The sequence below is a fragment of the Myotis daubentonii genome, chromosome 5, assembly GCF_963259705.1.
Source record: "Myotis daubentonii chromosome 5, mMyoDau2.1, whole genome shotgun sequence".
Taxonomy (NCBI): Eukaryota; Metazoa; Chordata; class Mammalia; order Chiroptera; family Vespertilionidae; genus Myotis; species Myotis daubentonii.
The window spans coordinates 20,161,690-20,178,209 of NC_081844.1; the positions used below are offsets into that span (position 1 = coordinate 20,161,690).

The following is a 16,520-nucleotide window of genomic DNA, read 5'->3' on the forward strand; positions in this document are numbered from 1 at the left end:
CTCCTGTGAAAGGGTCGTTCGACCCCCAAAGGGTCTCGACCCACAGGTTGAGAACCCTGATCTAAGGCGTCCCTTGAGATGAACTTGAACCGTGCAGGTGTGGGACATGCAAGTAGTTGCTAGCGAAGAGGCTGCAAGCCGGACCAGAGCGGCAGGCTTTAGGACCAACAAAGACCAGAGGCTTTAATTTAACTTTTAAGCGGACGCAAATAAATTCAATTAACTGCCGGAGGAATCACACCACACGAAACATATGCAGCTGCAAATCACACAGCTTTTTTATTATTCACACAAATTCCTGAGCTGCGGGTACAAACTTAGGGATCCCCGTGGTGCTGTCCGCTGGGGTCCGGCAGCTAGGCTGGTCTGGTCGGGGTGCAGGGGGGCAGCATTTCTCACCCGAGAGCGTGGGTCGCATCTCCATCGGGGGTTGTTAGCTGTTCTGTCCTCTGGCAGGGAGAGGAGCTTGGAGCTGCATCGCTTGTCAGACCGTCGAAGGGACAGGCCTTTGTAGCTGTCTTGACAGGCGAGCATCGATAGCTGGCCAGGAGTCCATATTTAAAGCTTGTTCGTACCCATAGCAGCTCAAGTGGCTGTCAATGATTTACATTAATCTCAAACAAGGCGAGGGGGCTACGGAGAGTAGGTCACTCATGCAAGTGTTTACTTGACAAGTCACTCTGAGTTGTTTACTGAAGTTCAAATCCTTATCTCTGGGGCACACATCCTTCAAGGCAGTAGGGGATGTGTCTTAACATCATACTTTACGTTTTAAGGAAAGTTCACTCAAACATTTTAAAACTTTTCTAACATTCTTTAAGCATTTTAAACATTTCTATATTTTACTACAACAGGCGTCCACGCCACCACCACCCAGGATCAGCCTACCCACTCCGTGAGCTAAGCACTTCGCACAATTTAGCTCATGTAATTGGCACTGCCCTGTGAGGTGGGCACCCGTCTGAGGTCAACCCGCTGCGGGGTAAGCCCAGCTCAGTGAACCAACAGTTTAAGACCCAGGGCAGTCCCTTCTCCCTGTGCCTCCTCTTCCCTCCTCCACATGGTGCGGACGCGGACCTGAGCGCATTCCTCTGCTGCAAGCGCCCAGAACAGCGCCTGGCACAGAGCAGGGGCAGCTGGAGAAACTGAGATTCAGAGAGGCCGAGGATGCCCAGTCACCCAGCTGGCGCCCCACCCAGAAAGGCCAGCCAGGCCTTGGTCCCTGCCCCCTGCCCCCCCTCGCCTTCCCTTCACAGCCTGGGTGGGAGTGTTGAGATAACCCACCGCTCCCCGTTTCCTCCTGGCCAGGAAGGAGCCAGGCAGAGGAAGTATTAAGAGGAGTAATATAAACACTCCCCCTGTGGGCGGCTGGGTCCAGAAGGGGCAAGCCACCACCCAGAACAGACCAGCCAGCGGAGCAGCACCAGTGCACCCGGCGGGCAGGCGGGCGGGCGGCAACCGGGGAGGAGATGGGCCTGGCCATGGAGCACGGAGGGGCCTATACTCGGGCAGGGCGCAGCTCTCGGGGCTGCTGGTATTACCTGCGCTACTTCTTCCTCTTCGTCTCACTCATCCAGTTCCTCATCATCCTGGGCCTGGTCCTCTTCATGGTCTATGGCAACGTGCACGAGAGCACCGAGTCCAACCTACAGGCCACCAAGCACCGGGCTGAGAGCCTGCACAACCAGCTCCAGGGGCTCTCGGGAAGCCACATCAACCTGACCAAGGAGCTCAACCTCACCGCCCGCGCCAGGGATAGCATCATGCAGATGCTGCTGGTTGCCCGCCGAGACGTGGACCGGATCAATGCCAGCTTCCGCCAGTGCCTGGCCGACCGGGTAAGGCTAAGGGCCTGACACTGGCCCTGGTGACCCCAGAAAGTCACCTCACCACTCTGAGCTCCCATTTCCCCATCCACGGAATGGGAGTCACAGACCTTACTTTTTAAATTTAATCCTCACCTGAGGATTTTGTTTCCCTTGCTTTTCAGAGAGAGTAGAAGGGAAGGAAGGAGGGAGGGAAGGAGGGACGGAGGGAGAGAGAAAGGCATCCTGACTGAGGGCAGGGAGTGAACACAGCCCAGGTATGTGCCCTTAACTGGGAATCGAACCCGAGACCCTTTGGTGTGTGGGCCGATGCTCTAACCACTGAGAACACTGGCCAGCCCAGACCCTTCGTTTTGCATGAGGAGCCCTAACAGATCAGCAATGCATTTTTGTTTGTGTAAGTATATCCCATGCAACATTTTGGATATACTTATACTAACGAAAAGGATTCGTTATCTCTCAGGAATTCAAGTGTAACCACGCATCAGCCCTGGGCCCGTGGATTAATGCGCATAAGAGGCTCAGAATGTGCCAGCTGCAAACACACTGCAAACAAGAACTGGCTAGATAAAAACTCAGAACGTGTGTCTCTTTCTTAGCAGTCAGTAGGGACGGCTGATTTTTGCCTTATGCTGGCGTCCGCTTGAGAAATAGTATCTCATTACGGAAGCCCAAGAGGTAGGGAGGAACCCTAAGCCCTCTTGCAGATGGGGAAATGGAGGCTTGAGAAGGAGGTGGTTTTCCCGGGGGTCCAGAAGCAGGGGACACACGTGGGGGTCTCATGGAGACTGTTACCCCTCGCACTCATGCCAAACTCATCGGGCTGCCCCTGTGTTCCCTCACGCACACACTTACACACCGCACACGCTCTTTGTCTGTGGAGGTCTTAGCGCCAAGACCCTGATGGGGTGGGGGGGTGCCTGGGGTTGCGGGGTTCCTGGGGGGGACAGCCTTGATGTTTCCCACCAGAGGGGCTCTGACCGGCTGGGGTGGGAGGTGGGGAGGACCAGCCTCAGATCACCCACCCTCCTCACGGGACAGGAAGGCCCCTCACATCCGCTCCAGAAAGGGCCCTGTCTTTGCTGCTCAGACCCAGGGCAGGGCGTGTCTCCTTTAGACTCCCCAATGGGGGCTGGTCCCCCTCATGCTCCAGGGCAGGGAGGGCCTCGCCTCAGGCCCCCTGGGAAGTATGGGTCTCCATCTGACCTTTGGAATGGGGGCAGGTCCCTCCTCAATCCCCAGAGCAGGGCGGTTCCCCTTCTGACCCCAGCAGGGGACGCACCCTCCTCAGACTCTCAGGGCAGAGCCGTGAATCCCCGCCAGCCCGTCCCCAGGACACACAGCATCATCCCAGCAGGAGCCACTAGGAAGGAATTGGGGTCATAAAGTGTTAGGGACTCCCCCGGGTCCTGACTCCCTGCTGTAGGTGATTAGAAATCTGAGAATCCAGATCTTCACAACTTCAAAACTGGAAAATCATGCTTTTCCCCGCTTTGAGTTGACAAATCCTCTAGGCTTGAATCCCTCAGGGTTTTCTCTTGAGGGGATCCTGTCCCACGCCCCCACCCCAGGAGGGGGTGCTGATGGTTGTGGGGGAGCCCCTAGACCAGGGGTGGGCACACTTTTTGACTCGAGGGCCACAATGGGTTCTTAAACTGGGCCGGAGGGCCGGAACAAAAGCATGGATGGAGTGTTTGTGTGAACTAATATAAATTCAAAGTAAACATCATTACATAAAAGGGTACGGTCTTGTTTTTTTTTTAGTTTTATTCATTTCAAATGGGCCGTAGTTTGCCCACGGCTGCCCTAGACCCACCCGGCCCTGCTCCAGCAGCCCCAGTGTCCGATGGTAGCAGATATGGATCTTCGTCTTTCCCCAATTCTGTCAATGCTAAGAAACATGATATTTTTTTTTTAATTTTCTGGAAATGCAACTGCATTTCTTGTCCTGGGACCCTGAAAGGGAAAGGAAAATTGAACTGTTCTAACTGCAAGATACCCCTTTCTCACTTCCTGACTTCCCCTTCTGTGGCTAAGGTTTTTTAAAATATATATGTGTGACTTAGCTGGTCTGGCTCAGTGGCTGGAGCGTCAGTCTGTGGACTGAAGGGTCCCAGGTTCAATTCCGGTCAAGAGCACATGCTGGGGTTGTGGTCTCGATCCCCAGTGTGGGACATGCAGGAGGCGGCCAATCGGTGATTCTCTCTCATCATTGATTGTTTTTTATCTCTTTCCCTCTCCCTTTCTCTCTGAAATCAATAAAGATATTTAAATTATATATATATATATGTTTGTATAGATTTCAGAGAGGAAGGGAGAGGGAAAGAGGGATAGAAACATCAATGATGGGAATCATCCATGGGCTGCCTCCTGCACACCCCCTACTAGGGATCAAGCCTGAAACCGGGGCATGTGCCCTGACCGGGAGTCCAACTGGCAACTTCTGGGTGCACCGGAGGACTCTCCACCAGCTGAGCCACACCAGCCAGAGTGTGGCTAAGGCTTTTGAAAGCAGAAGTCGCTGGAACTTTCCGAGCTATTTCTGTGCTTCCCTAACCCAGGGCATTCGCACAGGCCCAGCTTCCTAAGGACGAGCAGTAAGACAAGAATCTGCACCCTTCATATCTTTATTTGTTATATTTCTGCGGAGGGTTTTGTTCCAAAGCTCGGAAGGCATGGCCTTTGTGGAATCGTAAAAGTTTCGTTCACATGCCGTGTATAACGGACCCATTTAAAGTGCACAGTTCAATGACTTTTGGTGCATTCACCGAGTTGTGCAACCATCATCACAAATAATCTTAGAATGTTTTTCATCACCCTAAAAGGAAACCCTGTCCCCATTAGCGGACACTGCACATCCCTCCCTCTCCCCAGCCCCTGGGAGCCATGAATCTGCCTTCTGTCCCTTATGGGTTTGCTTATTCTAGATATTTTATCTAAAAGAACCAGACACTACGTGGCCTCTTGTGACTAACTTCTGTCACTTGGCATCAAGTTTTCAAGGTCCGTCCACACTGGAGCAGGTGTCAGTGCCTCCATATTTTTATTGCCAAATTGTATTAATCATAACACTTCTTTTTATAACATGTTTTTTAAATCCTCACCTGAGGATATTTTTTTCCATTGCATTTTAGAGTGGAAGGGAGAGAGGAGGGGAGGGGAGAGAGAGAGAGAGAGAGAGAGAGAGAGAGAGAGAGAGAGAGAAACATCAATTTGTTTCCTGCTGCTCTGGCCCTGAACAGGGCTGGGGTCAAACCTGTAACCCTTAGGTTCCCAGGCTGACAATCTAACCACTGAGACACTGGCCAGGGTAATCATAACAACCTTAGAAGATCAGACCAGCTTTCCCTGTAAAGGAGCCATGCCCTCATGAACTAGGCCAGTGGTCGGCAAACTGCGGCTCGCGAGCCACATGCGGCTCTTTGGCCCCTTGACTGTGGCTCTTCCATAAAATACCACGTGCGGGCGCACACGTACAGCGCGATGGAAACTTTGTGGCCCACGCGCAGAAGTCGGTATTTTGTGGAAGAGCCACACTCAAGGGGCCAAAGAGCCGCATGTGGCTCGCGATCCGCAGTTTGCCGACCACTGAAGTAGGCCATCTGAGTGCTGGATCTGGGGCCTCAGCCCTGAGGGTCTGGGCAGTCCCGGGGTCAGGGGATGTCCCTCTGAGGTCTGGCCTGTGTCCTATCCGGGCAGAATGTCTACATGAACAACCAGAAGTACATGGCCGCCATTATCCTGAGCGAGAAACAATGCCAAGAACAGCTCAAGGAGACTAACAACAGCTGCAACGGTGAGTGCTCTGGGCAGTGGGGGGCCAGGGTGGGGGCTCCCCCATCCAGTTCCTGGGCAGCCCCCCAGCTTTCCTGCGCCCTGTCACCCTGTGCCTGCAGCCCTGCTCCTCGAGCTGAACCAGAAGACCAAGATGCTAGAGGTGGAGCTGGCCAAGGAGAAGGCCGTGTGCGCCAAGGACAAGGAGGGTCTGGGGCTGAGCAAGCGGATAGTGGAGGAGCAACTGGCCGAATGCGGCAAGGCCCAGGAGCAGCAGCGGCAGGAGCGACAGCTGGCCGAGAGTCATCTGCAGAAGGTGCAGTCCCTCTGCGTCCCACTGGACAAGGACAAGTTGGCGGTGGACCTGCGCAACCTCTGGAGGGACTCCATCATCCCGCGCACCCTCGACGCACTAAGCTACAGCCCATACCATACCATCGGCTCCGACCTGGTCTCCATCCGGACCAGATGCGACCAGATGCCTAACATCATGGGCACCAAGGTGGAGGAGCTGGCCCAGAGCCTGCGGTCTGGCATCCAGCGTGTGGCCCAAGAGAACGCAGACCTCCAGCGCCAGAAGCTGGAGGTGGAGCAGGCCCTGCGGGCCAGTCAGGAAGCCAAGGAGAAGATGGCGAAGGAGGCCCAGGCCAGGGAGGCCAAGCTACAGGCCGAGTGTGCCAGGCAGACCCAGCTAGCGCTGGAGGAGAAGGCAGCGCTGCGGAAGGAGCGAGACAACCAGGCCAAGGAGCTGGAGGAGAAGAAGCGGGAGGCCGAGCACCTCAAGATACAGCTGTCGGTCAGCAACTCCGCGCTGGACACCTGCATCAAGGCCAAGGTGGGCCGGCGGCCCCGGGTCCGGGCGGCGTTGGTGGTGATGTGAAGCTTGGTTTTGAAGTCTGTTGGAGTTGGGGTTAGTTAGGGCTCACTGGAGAGTTTCATTGACATTAGGATAGGGACCAAGTCTCAAATGGGATCAACACCAAGGAAGAGTGTAGGGTTAAGACGGGAGTTGGAGGTAGGGTGGCTGTAGGGTCCAGGGTTCATTGAGGGGTGAATCTAGGATATCAGTTGCTTTATGATCAGGCTGAGCTGAAGCATTGAGGGTGGACTTAGAATTTAGGGGAGGCTCACACGTAGGTGGCTGTTGAGTCTAGGGTTGGTTTAAGGATTATGGTTATGTATTTATTCATGTGGGATTTTGTTGGCATTAGGATTGGGGTAGAGTTTGAAATTGGGAATTACTGAGAAAGGGTAAAGGATTGGGGTTGAGTTTAGGCAGCTGGATGGGCCTCAAAATTAGTTTAGGGTGAAGAATAGGAATTAATTGAGGGTTGGTGTCAGGGTTGGGAATTGTTGAGCTGAAGGATCAGGGGGCAATGGGTTAAGGTTGTGAGTGACATTAGGGTTATAGTGAGGGTTAAGGCAGGCCCAGCGAAAGGTTTGATATGATATATAATTTGTGTTTAGAGTTGGGTCACCGTGAGTTCTTGGTGACTGCCATGTCTAGAGTTGGTTTGGACTAAGGTTTGGGTTCCATCTCATTAGTCTTAGAATTGGGATTGAGTTTGGAGTTTAGCAGGGCAGCTGTTGGGTCCAAGGTTGGATGAGGAGTGAATCTAGGTAGGATGTCAGTGGCTTCGGGACTGGGTTGAGGTCCTGAAGCTGGAGTTGAGACTCAGGTGGGTGTAGGTGGCTTGTGGGTCTGGAGATGATCAGAAGTTTGGAGCCAAGAGTGGATGTAGGATTTCATGGGCATGAGGAGGGGTATTGACCATGCGTTTGGAGTTGAAGTTGTGTGGGGTCTGGGACGGCTGGTAGGGAGATGCGTTGGGCTGGCATTGGAATATATTTGAGGTGAAAGCTGAGGTGACCCTGGGTTAGGATGGGGATACATTGGGGTTGGGTGGGGCTCAAAGCTGGATCTAGAGGAGAGGTTGTGTGGATGCTGATCTTGGGGTGGGGCTGGGGTGGGGCTCTGTTTCAGGTAGAGACTGGGGGTCTAAGGTTGAGTTGGGGTTGAGCATCACCTTGGAAAGGTGTTTGTAGGTGGCCACTGTGGATCCCAGGGCTGGGGCTAGGGGAATGGGGCTGGGGGCCGGATTTTTCATAGTGGCTGGGTCTTGGTGATGGGTTAGATCTAAAGTTACTTCAGATCAGGTTTGTCGTTGGGACTGGGTTTAGGATGGGGTTTGATTCTAAGGAAAGTTCCGTTTCATGTTGGGATTGGATTTTAGGTAATTAAGATCAGAACTGGTTTTGGATTTCAGGTTTGGGAGGATTGGTTCAAGGTTGTTCAAGGCATGGCATTGAGAATTGGGGCCCAGTGGTTTACCGAGTGGGTCGACTTCAGTCTGGAAGGGGCTGGGTTGGGTGATGGACTCAGGGTCATGGATCGGGGTCAGGGTGGCATGGAGACTGAGGCAGGCCAGCCCTGTAGAGTAGGGTCTCTGGGAGCTCTAAGCAAATCCAGCCCCTGGAATCCCCAGTCATTTTGAGGGCAGGTGGACACAGGTGACGATGCTACATCCATTGGCACATGTGTCCTCCATGAGTACCTGTCCATGGGGTCCGCCCTGGAAGGACCTCAGAGCCAAGGGCACGGAGGGGCAGGAATCTCCTTGGCACTCTGGTTCAGGGGTCCTGGCTTCCGCCAATCTCCCTCTATCCTTCTTCTCACAGTCGCTGCCGATGTCTATGCCAAGACCTGTTGCTCCTGCCCCCAACCCCCAGCCTATCGGTGAGTGAGGGCGGAGCCAAAAAGGGGAGCTGCCATCTATCCCCAGGGGAAGGGGCTACTAAGGCAACAGGTTGGGCATAACACCCTCTCTCGGCAGACCCAGCCAGCCTGGAGGAATTCAAGAAGAGGGTCCTGGAGTCCCAGTGGCCCCCTGCAAGCAACGCCGTCGCATCCAGGTAAGGTACTGGGCAGGTCTTAATCTCAATGCTTTGGTTCAGGACTAGGGGTGGAGAGAGGCTCATCTCGTACTTGCTGCTTCCTTAATTGAGTGCCTGCTATGCGCCAGGCCCTATGCTGGGCCCTGAGGACACCGCAGTGACCAAGATGCACGCAGTTCCATTCATGAAACTCCCTGAGTAGTGGGCAAGAGAGACAGTGATGAAGCCATGATAAGAGGAGTGACCAAGAGCCTACAATTAGTAGGTGCTTAGTGTGAGCTTGGCACAGTTCTAAGTACTCTGCACTATTAACTCATTCCACCTATCACCTGTGAGCTACTATCTCACTTTCCGGATGAAGCGTGAGGCACAGAGAGGGTGTGCATCATGCTCCAGGTAGCACAGCTAGAGAGGAGCAAGCTGGGACCTGAACCCAGGTGATCGGACTCCAGATAGGCAAGGGAGAGGCTCGGGGAGCAGGGGACCTTTGAGCTGGAGGATGGGCAGAAGCAGGCCGAGGAGGGCAGGTGGGACAGTGCTCCAGGCTGCATGAACCGTCAGGGCAAAGGCCCAGTGGCCTGGACTAGGGTGGGGGGAGGGTGGCTGGCGTGGAGGAGGGGACGGAGGGAGAGCAGCATCTGAGAGTGACCCTGGCCCCTCACTCCACCCCTCACTTTCCACTTCTACAAAAATGGGGGCCTCTGAAATCAAGGGCATGAAAATGCTTTGCCAGCTGTGAAGCCCTGTCCCCCAGTGGCTAGAGCAAGGGGCTGGGGGCCTCAGCGGGGGAGCCTCAAGGGCGCCTGGCACATGCTCAGGTCATGGCTCCATGCCTCTGCCCCCCTCACCGCCTCCCAGGAACCGGTCATCCATCCAATGACACCCTGTTTCTCACCGGGAAGGTGACTCAGGCCGCACCCCAAGCACACCCTGTGCACACTCCCCGTTCAGTGACACACTGCTGGCCTGGGACCAGGGGATTGGCGGTCCCATTTGCAGGTTAGAACCTGAAGTCCCAGGAGGGGACTCCAGAGCCTGCGGCTTTCTCCAATGGCTTTGCCACCGGACTATTGTCTGCCTGGGTCTATTTTAACCTCGGGTGCTAAATGCAGGCTGTGAGATCTGTTGTCAACAACTCAGGGCCCTCCACGTGAGCCTCCATCTCCACTACGCCTCTTCTCACACCCCCGCTCCGTGGGAGCTCACCCCTTGAGGAACTGGTCCCCTCACTCTTTTTTAAAAAATATATTTTATTAATTTTTTACAGGGAGGAAGGGAGAGGGATAGAGAGTTAGAAACATCGATCAGCTGCCTCCTGCACACCCCCTACTGAGTATATGCCCGCAACCAAGATACATGCCCTTGACCGGAATCAAACCTGGGACCCTTGAGTCTGCAGGCCGACGCTCTATCCACTGAGCCAAACCGGTTAGGGTCCCTCACTCTTCCTGGGCCAAATCCCTCAGCTTCGGGCAGCCTGCAGACTGGGAAGCAAGAGGGTAGGGAGAAGCCCCTGCGCTGAGCAAACTGTTTTCCTTTCTCCATCCTGGCCGGGAGCCACCGTGGGGAGGAAGGACGTGCTATTCTTATCCCCATTTCTCAGAGAGGGAACTGAGGCCCCAGGGAAGCGATCAGGCCGGCCATGCGTCAGCAAGTCAGGGCCAGAGCCAGGCCTGTCCAGTCCCAGCTGAGAACGGGGAAGCTCTTGACATTGTTTACCCCAAATGACGTCCCCCTGATGGGAAAACAATGTGCTCTTGACCCTGGGCCCCTCCTGCTCCTCTCGGCGGGGCTGCAGGAAGGCCTCTGGCTCGCTGGGCTCCAGCCTTGGCGAACCTTCCCTTGAGAAGGGCCAGGGATACGCAGGCTGGGTCATCAGCGTGGGTTTAAGTGCCGCTCCACCGGCCCCTCAGGGGTGACCGCCGGCGACTCTCTGGCCAGAGAATCATAGCAACCACATTTCAATGCACCCAATCGGGCCAGGTCAAGGCCCAGCATCAGATCAGCCACTCCACGGCCTGGGAGTTGATTTCCTTCCCACTTTTATTCCTCTGCACTCGGAGAAAGTCTCCACTGGCGTTGACTCGCCCTAAGGCAGTGGTTCTCAACCTGTGGGTCGCAACCCCTTCGGCGGTCGAACGACCCTTTCACAGGGGCCGCCTAAGACCAGCCTGCATATCAGATATTTACATTACAATTCATAACAGTAGCAACATTACAGTTATGAAGTAGCAACGAAAATAATGTTATGGTTGGGGTCACAACAGGAGGAACTGTATTTAAAGGGTCAGAAGGTTGAGAACCACTGCTAAGGCCTCCCACACACATTGCTCTCAAGGCTGACCCAGGGCCCAGCATTACTGAGACTTGAGCACGAGATCTTGCTTTTATAAAACTATATATATATATATGTTTTTGTTTATTTTAGAGAGAGAGGAAGGGAGGGGGGAGAGAGAGAGAGAGAGAGAGAGGGATGTGAGAGAGACACATCAATTGGTTGCCTCCCGCATGAGCCCCAACCAGGGGATCCCACCCACAACCCAGGTACATGCCCTTGACCAGTAATCAAACCTGAGCCCCTCCGGTGCGCGGGGCAATGCTCTAACCACCGACCACACTGGCCAGGGCACTCATCGCACATTTTAGGTCATTTTCTATTCATGGCAAGTGCGTGAGCTTTCCTTTACTTGTTAAGACTAGTGTCCAGTGGAGACCAATTTAATTAATTTAAAAACACACACAATTGCGATGAAGACAAATATTAAGTAAATATTGGTGTAGGGACTGTGTGGCTGGACGGGGGAAGGCAGGGTGTGGAGGCTGAAGGTGGGAGCTCAGCCTGTCTCTGAGCCAGGCACACCGCACGTGGCTCCTTTGCTGCCCTCACAGTTACGATCTGTTTGTTCACTCGGCCCGTATGTCTTGAACCGTCGCTGGGTGCCAAGGACACAGGCAGGAGGAAGGCACAGGAACGCATGCCCCGGTGGGGCTCACAGTTCTGTGGGGAGACAGATAACCAACCAGACGAATGAGTCGCATAAGGCTTTATCAGGCCCCGTGGCAATGGGCGAGGTAGAAAAGGGAGGAGGACCCCAGCCTGTTGCTCAGTGGATAGAGCGTCGACCTGCAGACTGAAGGGTCCCAGGTTCGATTCCCAGTCAGGGCACCTGTCCGGGTTGCAGGCTCGATCCCCAGCGTGGTGCGTGCAGGAGGCAGCCAATCAGGGGTTCTCTCTCATCATTGATGTTTCTCTCTCTCTCCCTTCCTCTCTGAAATCAATAAAAAATATGTATATTAAAAAAGAAAGAAAAGGGGTGGAGGGAGGATGAGAAAGTTAGAATTTTCCACAGGGCCCAGGGCAGGCTCCCCTGAGGACGCGACATTTGAGCAGAGAACTAAAGGAGGTGAGGGAGGAGCCAGGATGGTGAGGACACAGCCAGGCAGAGAGCACAGCCCATGCAAAGGCCCTGAGACAGAACCAGGCCTGGTGAGTGAGTGAGGAGGCTGGGAAGGCTGGAGCCTACTGATCAGAGACTGAGGGGAGGTGCGAGAAGGGGAAGAAAGGGGACCGGTCAGGTCAGGCTGGGCTCTGCGGCCATGGTGAGACACGGGGAGCCCTGGCCGCTGTCAGCTGGAGCATGTGATCTGACTCAGGTGTCGGCACCCTCTGGTCCCGGTTGCAAGTGAAGGTGGGAGCCAGGGGTCAGTGTTAAGGCGACCGCACTGGTTCAGGTCAGCAATGGGGGCTTAGGAGCCTCAGTCTGTGAAAAATGGCAAGGGGTACCCACCCCGCACCCCGCACTCCCCACCGCAGACCGGTGGGCGGGCATGAGTGAAGCGTGTGTCAGACAGAGGCTGGAGACGGGCGGTGGACAGGAGCCAGCCGAGGAACGTGAGCTCGGGCCCCAGGGAAGAGCCAGGGAAGGAAGGGAGGGCGCCAGCGGAAGCAGGACTTGGCTGTGTCCCCTCCTCCCCCACCAGGAAATAGCCTCTAGGCCAACCCCTGACCCCTCAGGAGAGCCTTTGCCAGGCCAGGGAGGGGGAAGGGCATTCCCGACAGCAGCTGGATGGCTCCTGCAAAGGGTGGGGGCAGGGGGAGTGGAAGCGAGGTAAGAATAGCTCTTGGAGTTGGGGGAACTGTGGCAGGATTTGAGTCCTTGAAGAGGAGGTCTGGTGGAGAATAGTGGGTGGAACCTTGAATTCCAGACTAGGAGGATCTGGCTTTGCCGGGGCGCGGTGGGGGGGGGGGGGGGGGGCGGAGAACATGTGAGGGGGTGTGTGTGGACAGGGGCTTTAGAGCAAACTCTTAGGATCCCCGAGCCTCAGGGAGTGCAGAGGAGAGGCAGGCCCACTGCGGCAGAGGCCTGGCGCACAGCAGGTGGCCTCTCTGACCCTCAGACTTTTCTTCTGTATAATAAGGCGGCAGCCAGCTCAGTCCCAGCATCCCAAAGAAGTTCAGTGGGAATCTACTGGGAAGGATGAACCCCAAAGGCGCTAAAGAGTCCCCAGTAGCAACAAGGGGCTAGGATAGGGGCAGGCCCCCACCATGTCTGTCCTTCTGTCTGACTGATGGACTATTGCATTCCCATCTCCTTTCTGCCCCAGTGGCTGAGAAGGCTCCGGGAAGAGGACCGAAGGCTGGTCCCGACTTGCCGGTCTGCAGACCTGTGGCAGCGAGACACCCACCGCGTGGGACACAGTCAGGCGACCTCCGTGCAAACACACCACAGTGGGCACCCTTGGCCCGCACCCTATGCACATCCCACCCAGGGCCCCTAATACTCTCACAGGCCCACAACCGCACAACACAACCCTCCAACCACAGACATGGTGATGATGTCGTACAGACACGGTGACCTTACCCAGACACTCCTGCCAAACCCTTCCCCGCGATCACACCCCTCGACACACAGGCCAAGGCACCCACAGCACCCCTCACAGCGCTTCCCGTGCCCCTGCCACTCACCCGATGCCTTATCTCCCCCACGCTTCCTCACCGCAGGCCTTCAGGCCTGGGACGTGAGAACAGGAAGCATCACCTCCATCCGTGGGAGTTTCCGGGCCCTCCTCGCATGCCAGGCAGCATCTGGTCCGAGGGCAAACATAGCCCACAGGCCTCCTCCTAGCTGGCAAGGGCACTGCTCTGTCACTCCCTCTCCCCCAGACCCGGCCCCGCCTGTGGTCCCTCTGCAATGTTAGTGGCACCCAATAAACCTTAGCAATCCCTTCAAAGGCACCAGAGTCGTGATTTATACTTTAAAAATGCACCGCCTGGCCATAACCGGTTTGGCTCAGTGGATAGAGCGTCGGCCTGCGGACTGAAAGGTCCCGGGTTCAATTCCGGTCAAGGTCATGTGCCTTGGTTGCGGGCACATCCCCAGTGGGGAGATGTGCAGGAGGCGGCTGGTCGATGTTTCTCTCTCATCGATGTTTCTAACTCTCTATCCCTCTCCCTTCCTCTCTGTAAAAAAATCAATAAAATATATATTTTTTAAAACCCCACAAACATATTTAAAAATAAATAAGTGAATAAATAAATAAAAAGGCACCACCTGGCCTTGAGCAAGAAGACCGGAAAGAAGATAAGCGCTGGAAAACTCCCACCCCAACCACCCTGGGCCAGAAGCGCTTCAACCAGGAACAACATGGGGGTGCACCAGCTCCCCCAAGGTCTGGGCCTCTCTGTGGGAAGAGACAGAATTGTTGTCAATTTTGCTGTTGTTGTTTTGTTTTTTTAAGAGAAGCTACTTTTTTTTTTTAATATGTTTTTATTGATTTCAGAGAGAGAAGGGAAAGGGAGGGAGAGAAACGTTGATGAGAGAGAATCATTGATCAGGCTGCCTCCTGCACGCCCCACCAGGGACTGAGCCAGCAACGCGGGCATGTGCCCTGACCCAGAATGGCACTGTAACCTCCTGGTTCGTGGGTCAACACTCAACCACTGAGCCACACCAGCCGGGCTGATTTTGTGTCTCTCCCAGGCAGTTTCTTACCATGCAGATTACCCCTTTGTAGCTTTCATCTTTCTACATTTGCAAAGATTCCCCCAAGTCTTGATGATAATGCTCCGCAGAGGTGGCCACCGCCTGTCCTGAATTGCAGGAACTCCTCCCTGCCAAAATTATTCCAGGAACAAAATCACAAAAGTCTCAGGCCATTTGTTTTGTTTTGTTTTGTTGTTTGTGGCGAGAGGGGATGCCAGAAAGGACAGCAGCCTGCTTTGGGAGCACTGCCACGCCGTGATCGCCAAGCTAGCCGGCAGCGGGGCAAACACAGCAGAGACACAGGGAAGTCACACTGTGTCCAGGAGACTGGGAACGGTTAAAGGCCATAACACCGACTGCTCATGAAGACGGAAAGAAAGGGCATTTCCTTCGGGACTGATAGGAATGAAAACATCGCCATAGTCCTTCTGGAAATTAGGATGGCGAGATGATATAGATAGATATAGATATAGATATAGATATAGATATAGATATAGATATAGATATAGATATAGATATAGATATAGATATAGATATAGATATATAGATATATAGATATATAGATATATAGATATATAGATATAGATTATTGATTTCAGAGAGGAAGGGAAAGGGAGAGAGAAACATCCATGATGAGAGAGAATCATGGATTGGCTGCCTCCTGCACGCCCCCTACTGGGGATCGAGCCCATAAGCCAGGCATGTGCCCTTGACCGGAAACCAGCCTGGGACCCTTCAGTCCGCTCTATCCACTGAGCCAAACGGGCCAGGGCAGTGTGGCTATTTAATCAAAGTAAAGATGCACCCACCCTTTGACTCAGTTACCCTATTCCTGGGGTCTTATCTCTGAAATGTAAAGACTCCAGGGTGGGCTGGCGGGAAGGGTGGGGGGAGAGGGGGAAAGCAAATGCCACTGACAGAAAAACAACCTAAAATTGTGATCTAGAATCTCAGCTGGTACCCGCCCCTCCCCCCTTCTTGATTCCCTCCCAGCCCATCCCCTGGGAGCCAGGACAGGGAGGGGGGATGAGTCATGAGGAGCCAGGGCTGAGCACACGCTTAGGGCAGGCACGTCTGGACGGACAAAGGAGCGATACTTCCTGGATGCGGAAACGCGGGTGAGAGAGACCGCTGCTGCAGGAAACACTCGGCTGCCCCAACCCGCCCGGCCAAGTCAGGGCAGGGGGGTGAGCCAGGCCAGGCCGCCCAGACAGACCGGTCTGGAGGCTCCAAGGAAGCGGGACATCCGTGACCCTGAGTCTACTGCCTGAGCAGCCCGAAGTCGTGGCCTGCTGACGCCGGCCAGTCCCAGCAACCATAAGAGTTTGGGTTCTGGAGCCAGATATCCCTGATCCAAATTTTGGCCCAGTCCACCTCAGCCTCCACTTTCTCATCTGAGAAATGAGTGCGATGTCATCGTTCTAAACTCTCTGGACACTTGGGTACAGGTCTGTAATGCGTGGCTGGTCTCTCCCACTCAGAGCATCCCAGGGTGTCATCCCTCCCACCAGTCCCCATACCACCCCTGGCTCAGCCTCCAACACCTGGACCTCAGCCTCTGCCTCCGTTACGGCCCTCGGGCTGGTCCAGAGAGATCTTTCCATCCGGGATCTGACCACATCCCTCTCCTTACACCCTCCATGGCTCCCCATTACCCTGAGCACAAGTCCAGCTCCTTGGCTCTCTCACACCCCTTCCCCCTTGTGCAATGAGCCCCGGCCTCCAGCTGCCCTGCACATTTAGTTCTCTGACTAGACTCGTCGACTCTTCATTGTAATGTGTGCTGTACCCTCAGACTGGAATGCCTTTTCCTGCCTGACAAATCCTTTTTCCTCCAAGGCCCACCCCCCCACCTCCACCCCCTGAGGTTCCACCTCCAGGCAGCTCTCCTGGGTGCCCCAGGGGCAGCCCTCCCGTCCCCTGGGGCTGCCCCGGCCCATCCCTCTCTTCCTGGCTCTGATCCTGTAGCTCTGACTCACCCAGGCTTGGTGGCTCTCTGGGGAGGGGCAGGGACCGAGTACCAGTCGGGAGCGATTGGCAG

General features: G+C 54.8%; 1 protein-coding gene across 1 annotated transcript; it reads left to right on the forward strand.

Annotated features, from left to right (window-relative positions):
• The first annotated feature begins 1,352 nt into the window (after nt 1-1,352).
• PLVAP (plasmalemma vesicle associated protein) lies at nt 1,353-13,727 on the forward strand. The gene is made up of 6 exons (XM_059696294.1): nt 1,353-1,838; nt 5,526-5,622; nt 5,723-6,435; nt 8,280-8,337; nt 8,435-8,513; nt 13,101-13,727. The coding sequence occupies exons 1-6, from the start codon at nt 1,470-1,472 to the stop codon at nt 13,105-13,107; spliced, it is 1,323 nt and encodes a 440-aa protein (XP_059552277.1). The 5' UTR covers nt 1,353-1,469; the 3' UTR covers nt 13,108-13,727.
• Nucleotides 13,728-16,520: the final 2,793 nt, after the last annotated feature.

What these genes read in the sequence shown, in the direction of transcription:
- PLVAP (XM_059696294.1), top strand. Translation starts at nt 1,470, where the DNA reads ATGGGCCTGGCCATGGAGCACGGAGGGGCCTATACTCGGGCAGGGCGC. An exon ending in ACACCTGCATCAAGGCCAAG is followed by an intron (nt 6,436 to 8,279) that starts GTGGGCCGGCGG and finishes TTCTTCTCACAG; the next exon opens with TCGCTGCCGATGTCTATGCC. An exon ending in CCCCAACCCCCAGCCTATCG is followed by an intron (nt 8,338 to 8,434) that starts GTGAGTGAGGGC and finishes CTCTCTCGGCAG; the next exon opens with ACCCAGCCAGCCTGGAGGAA.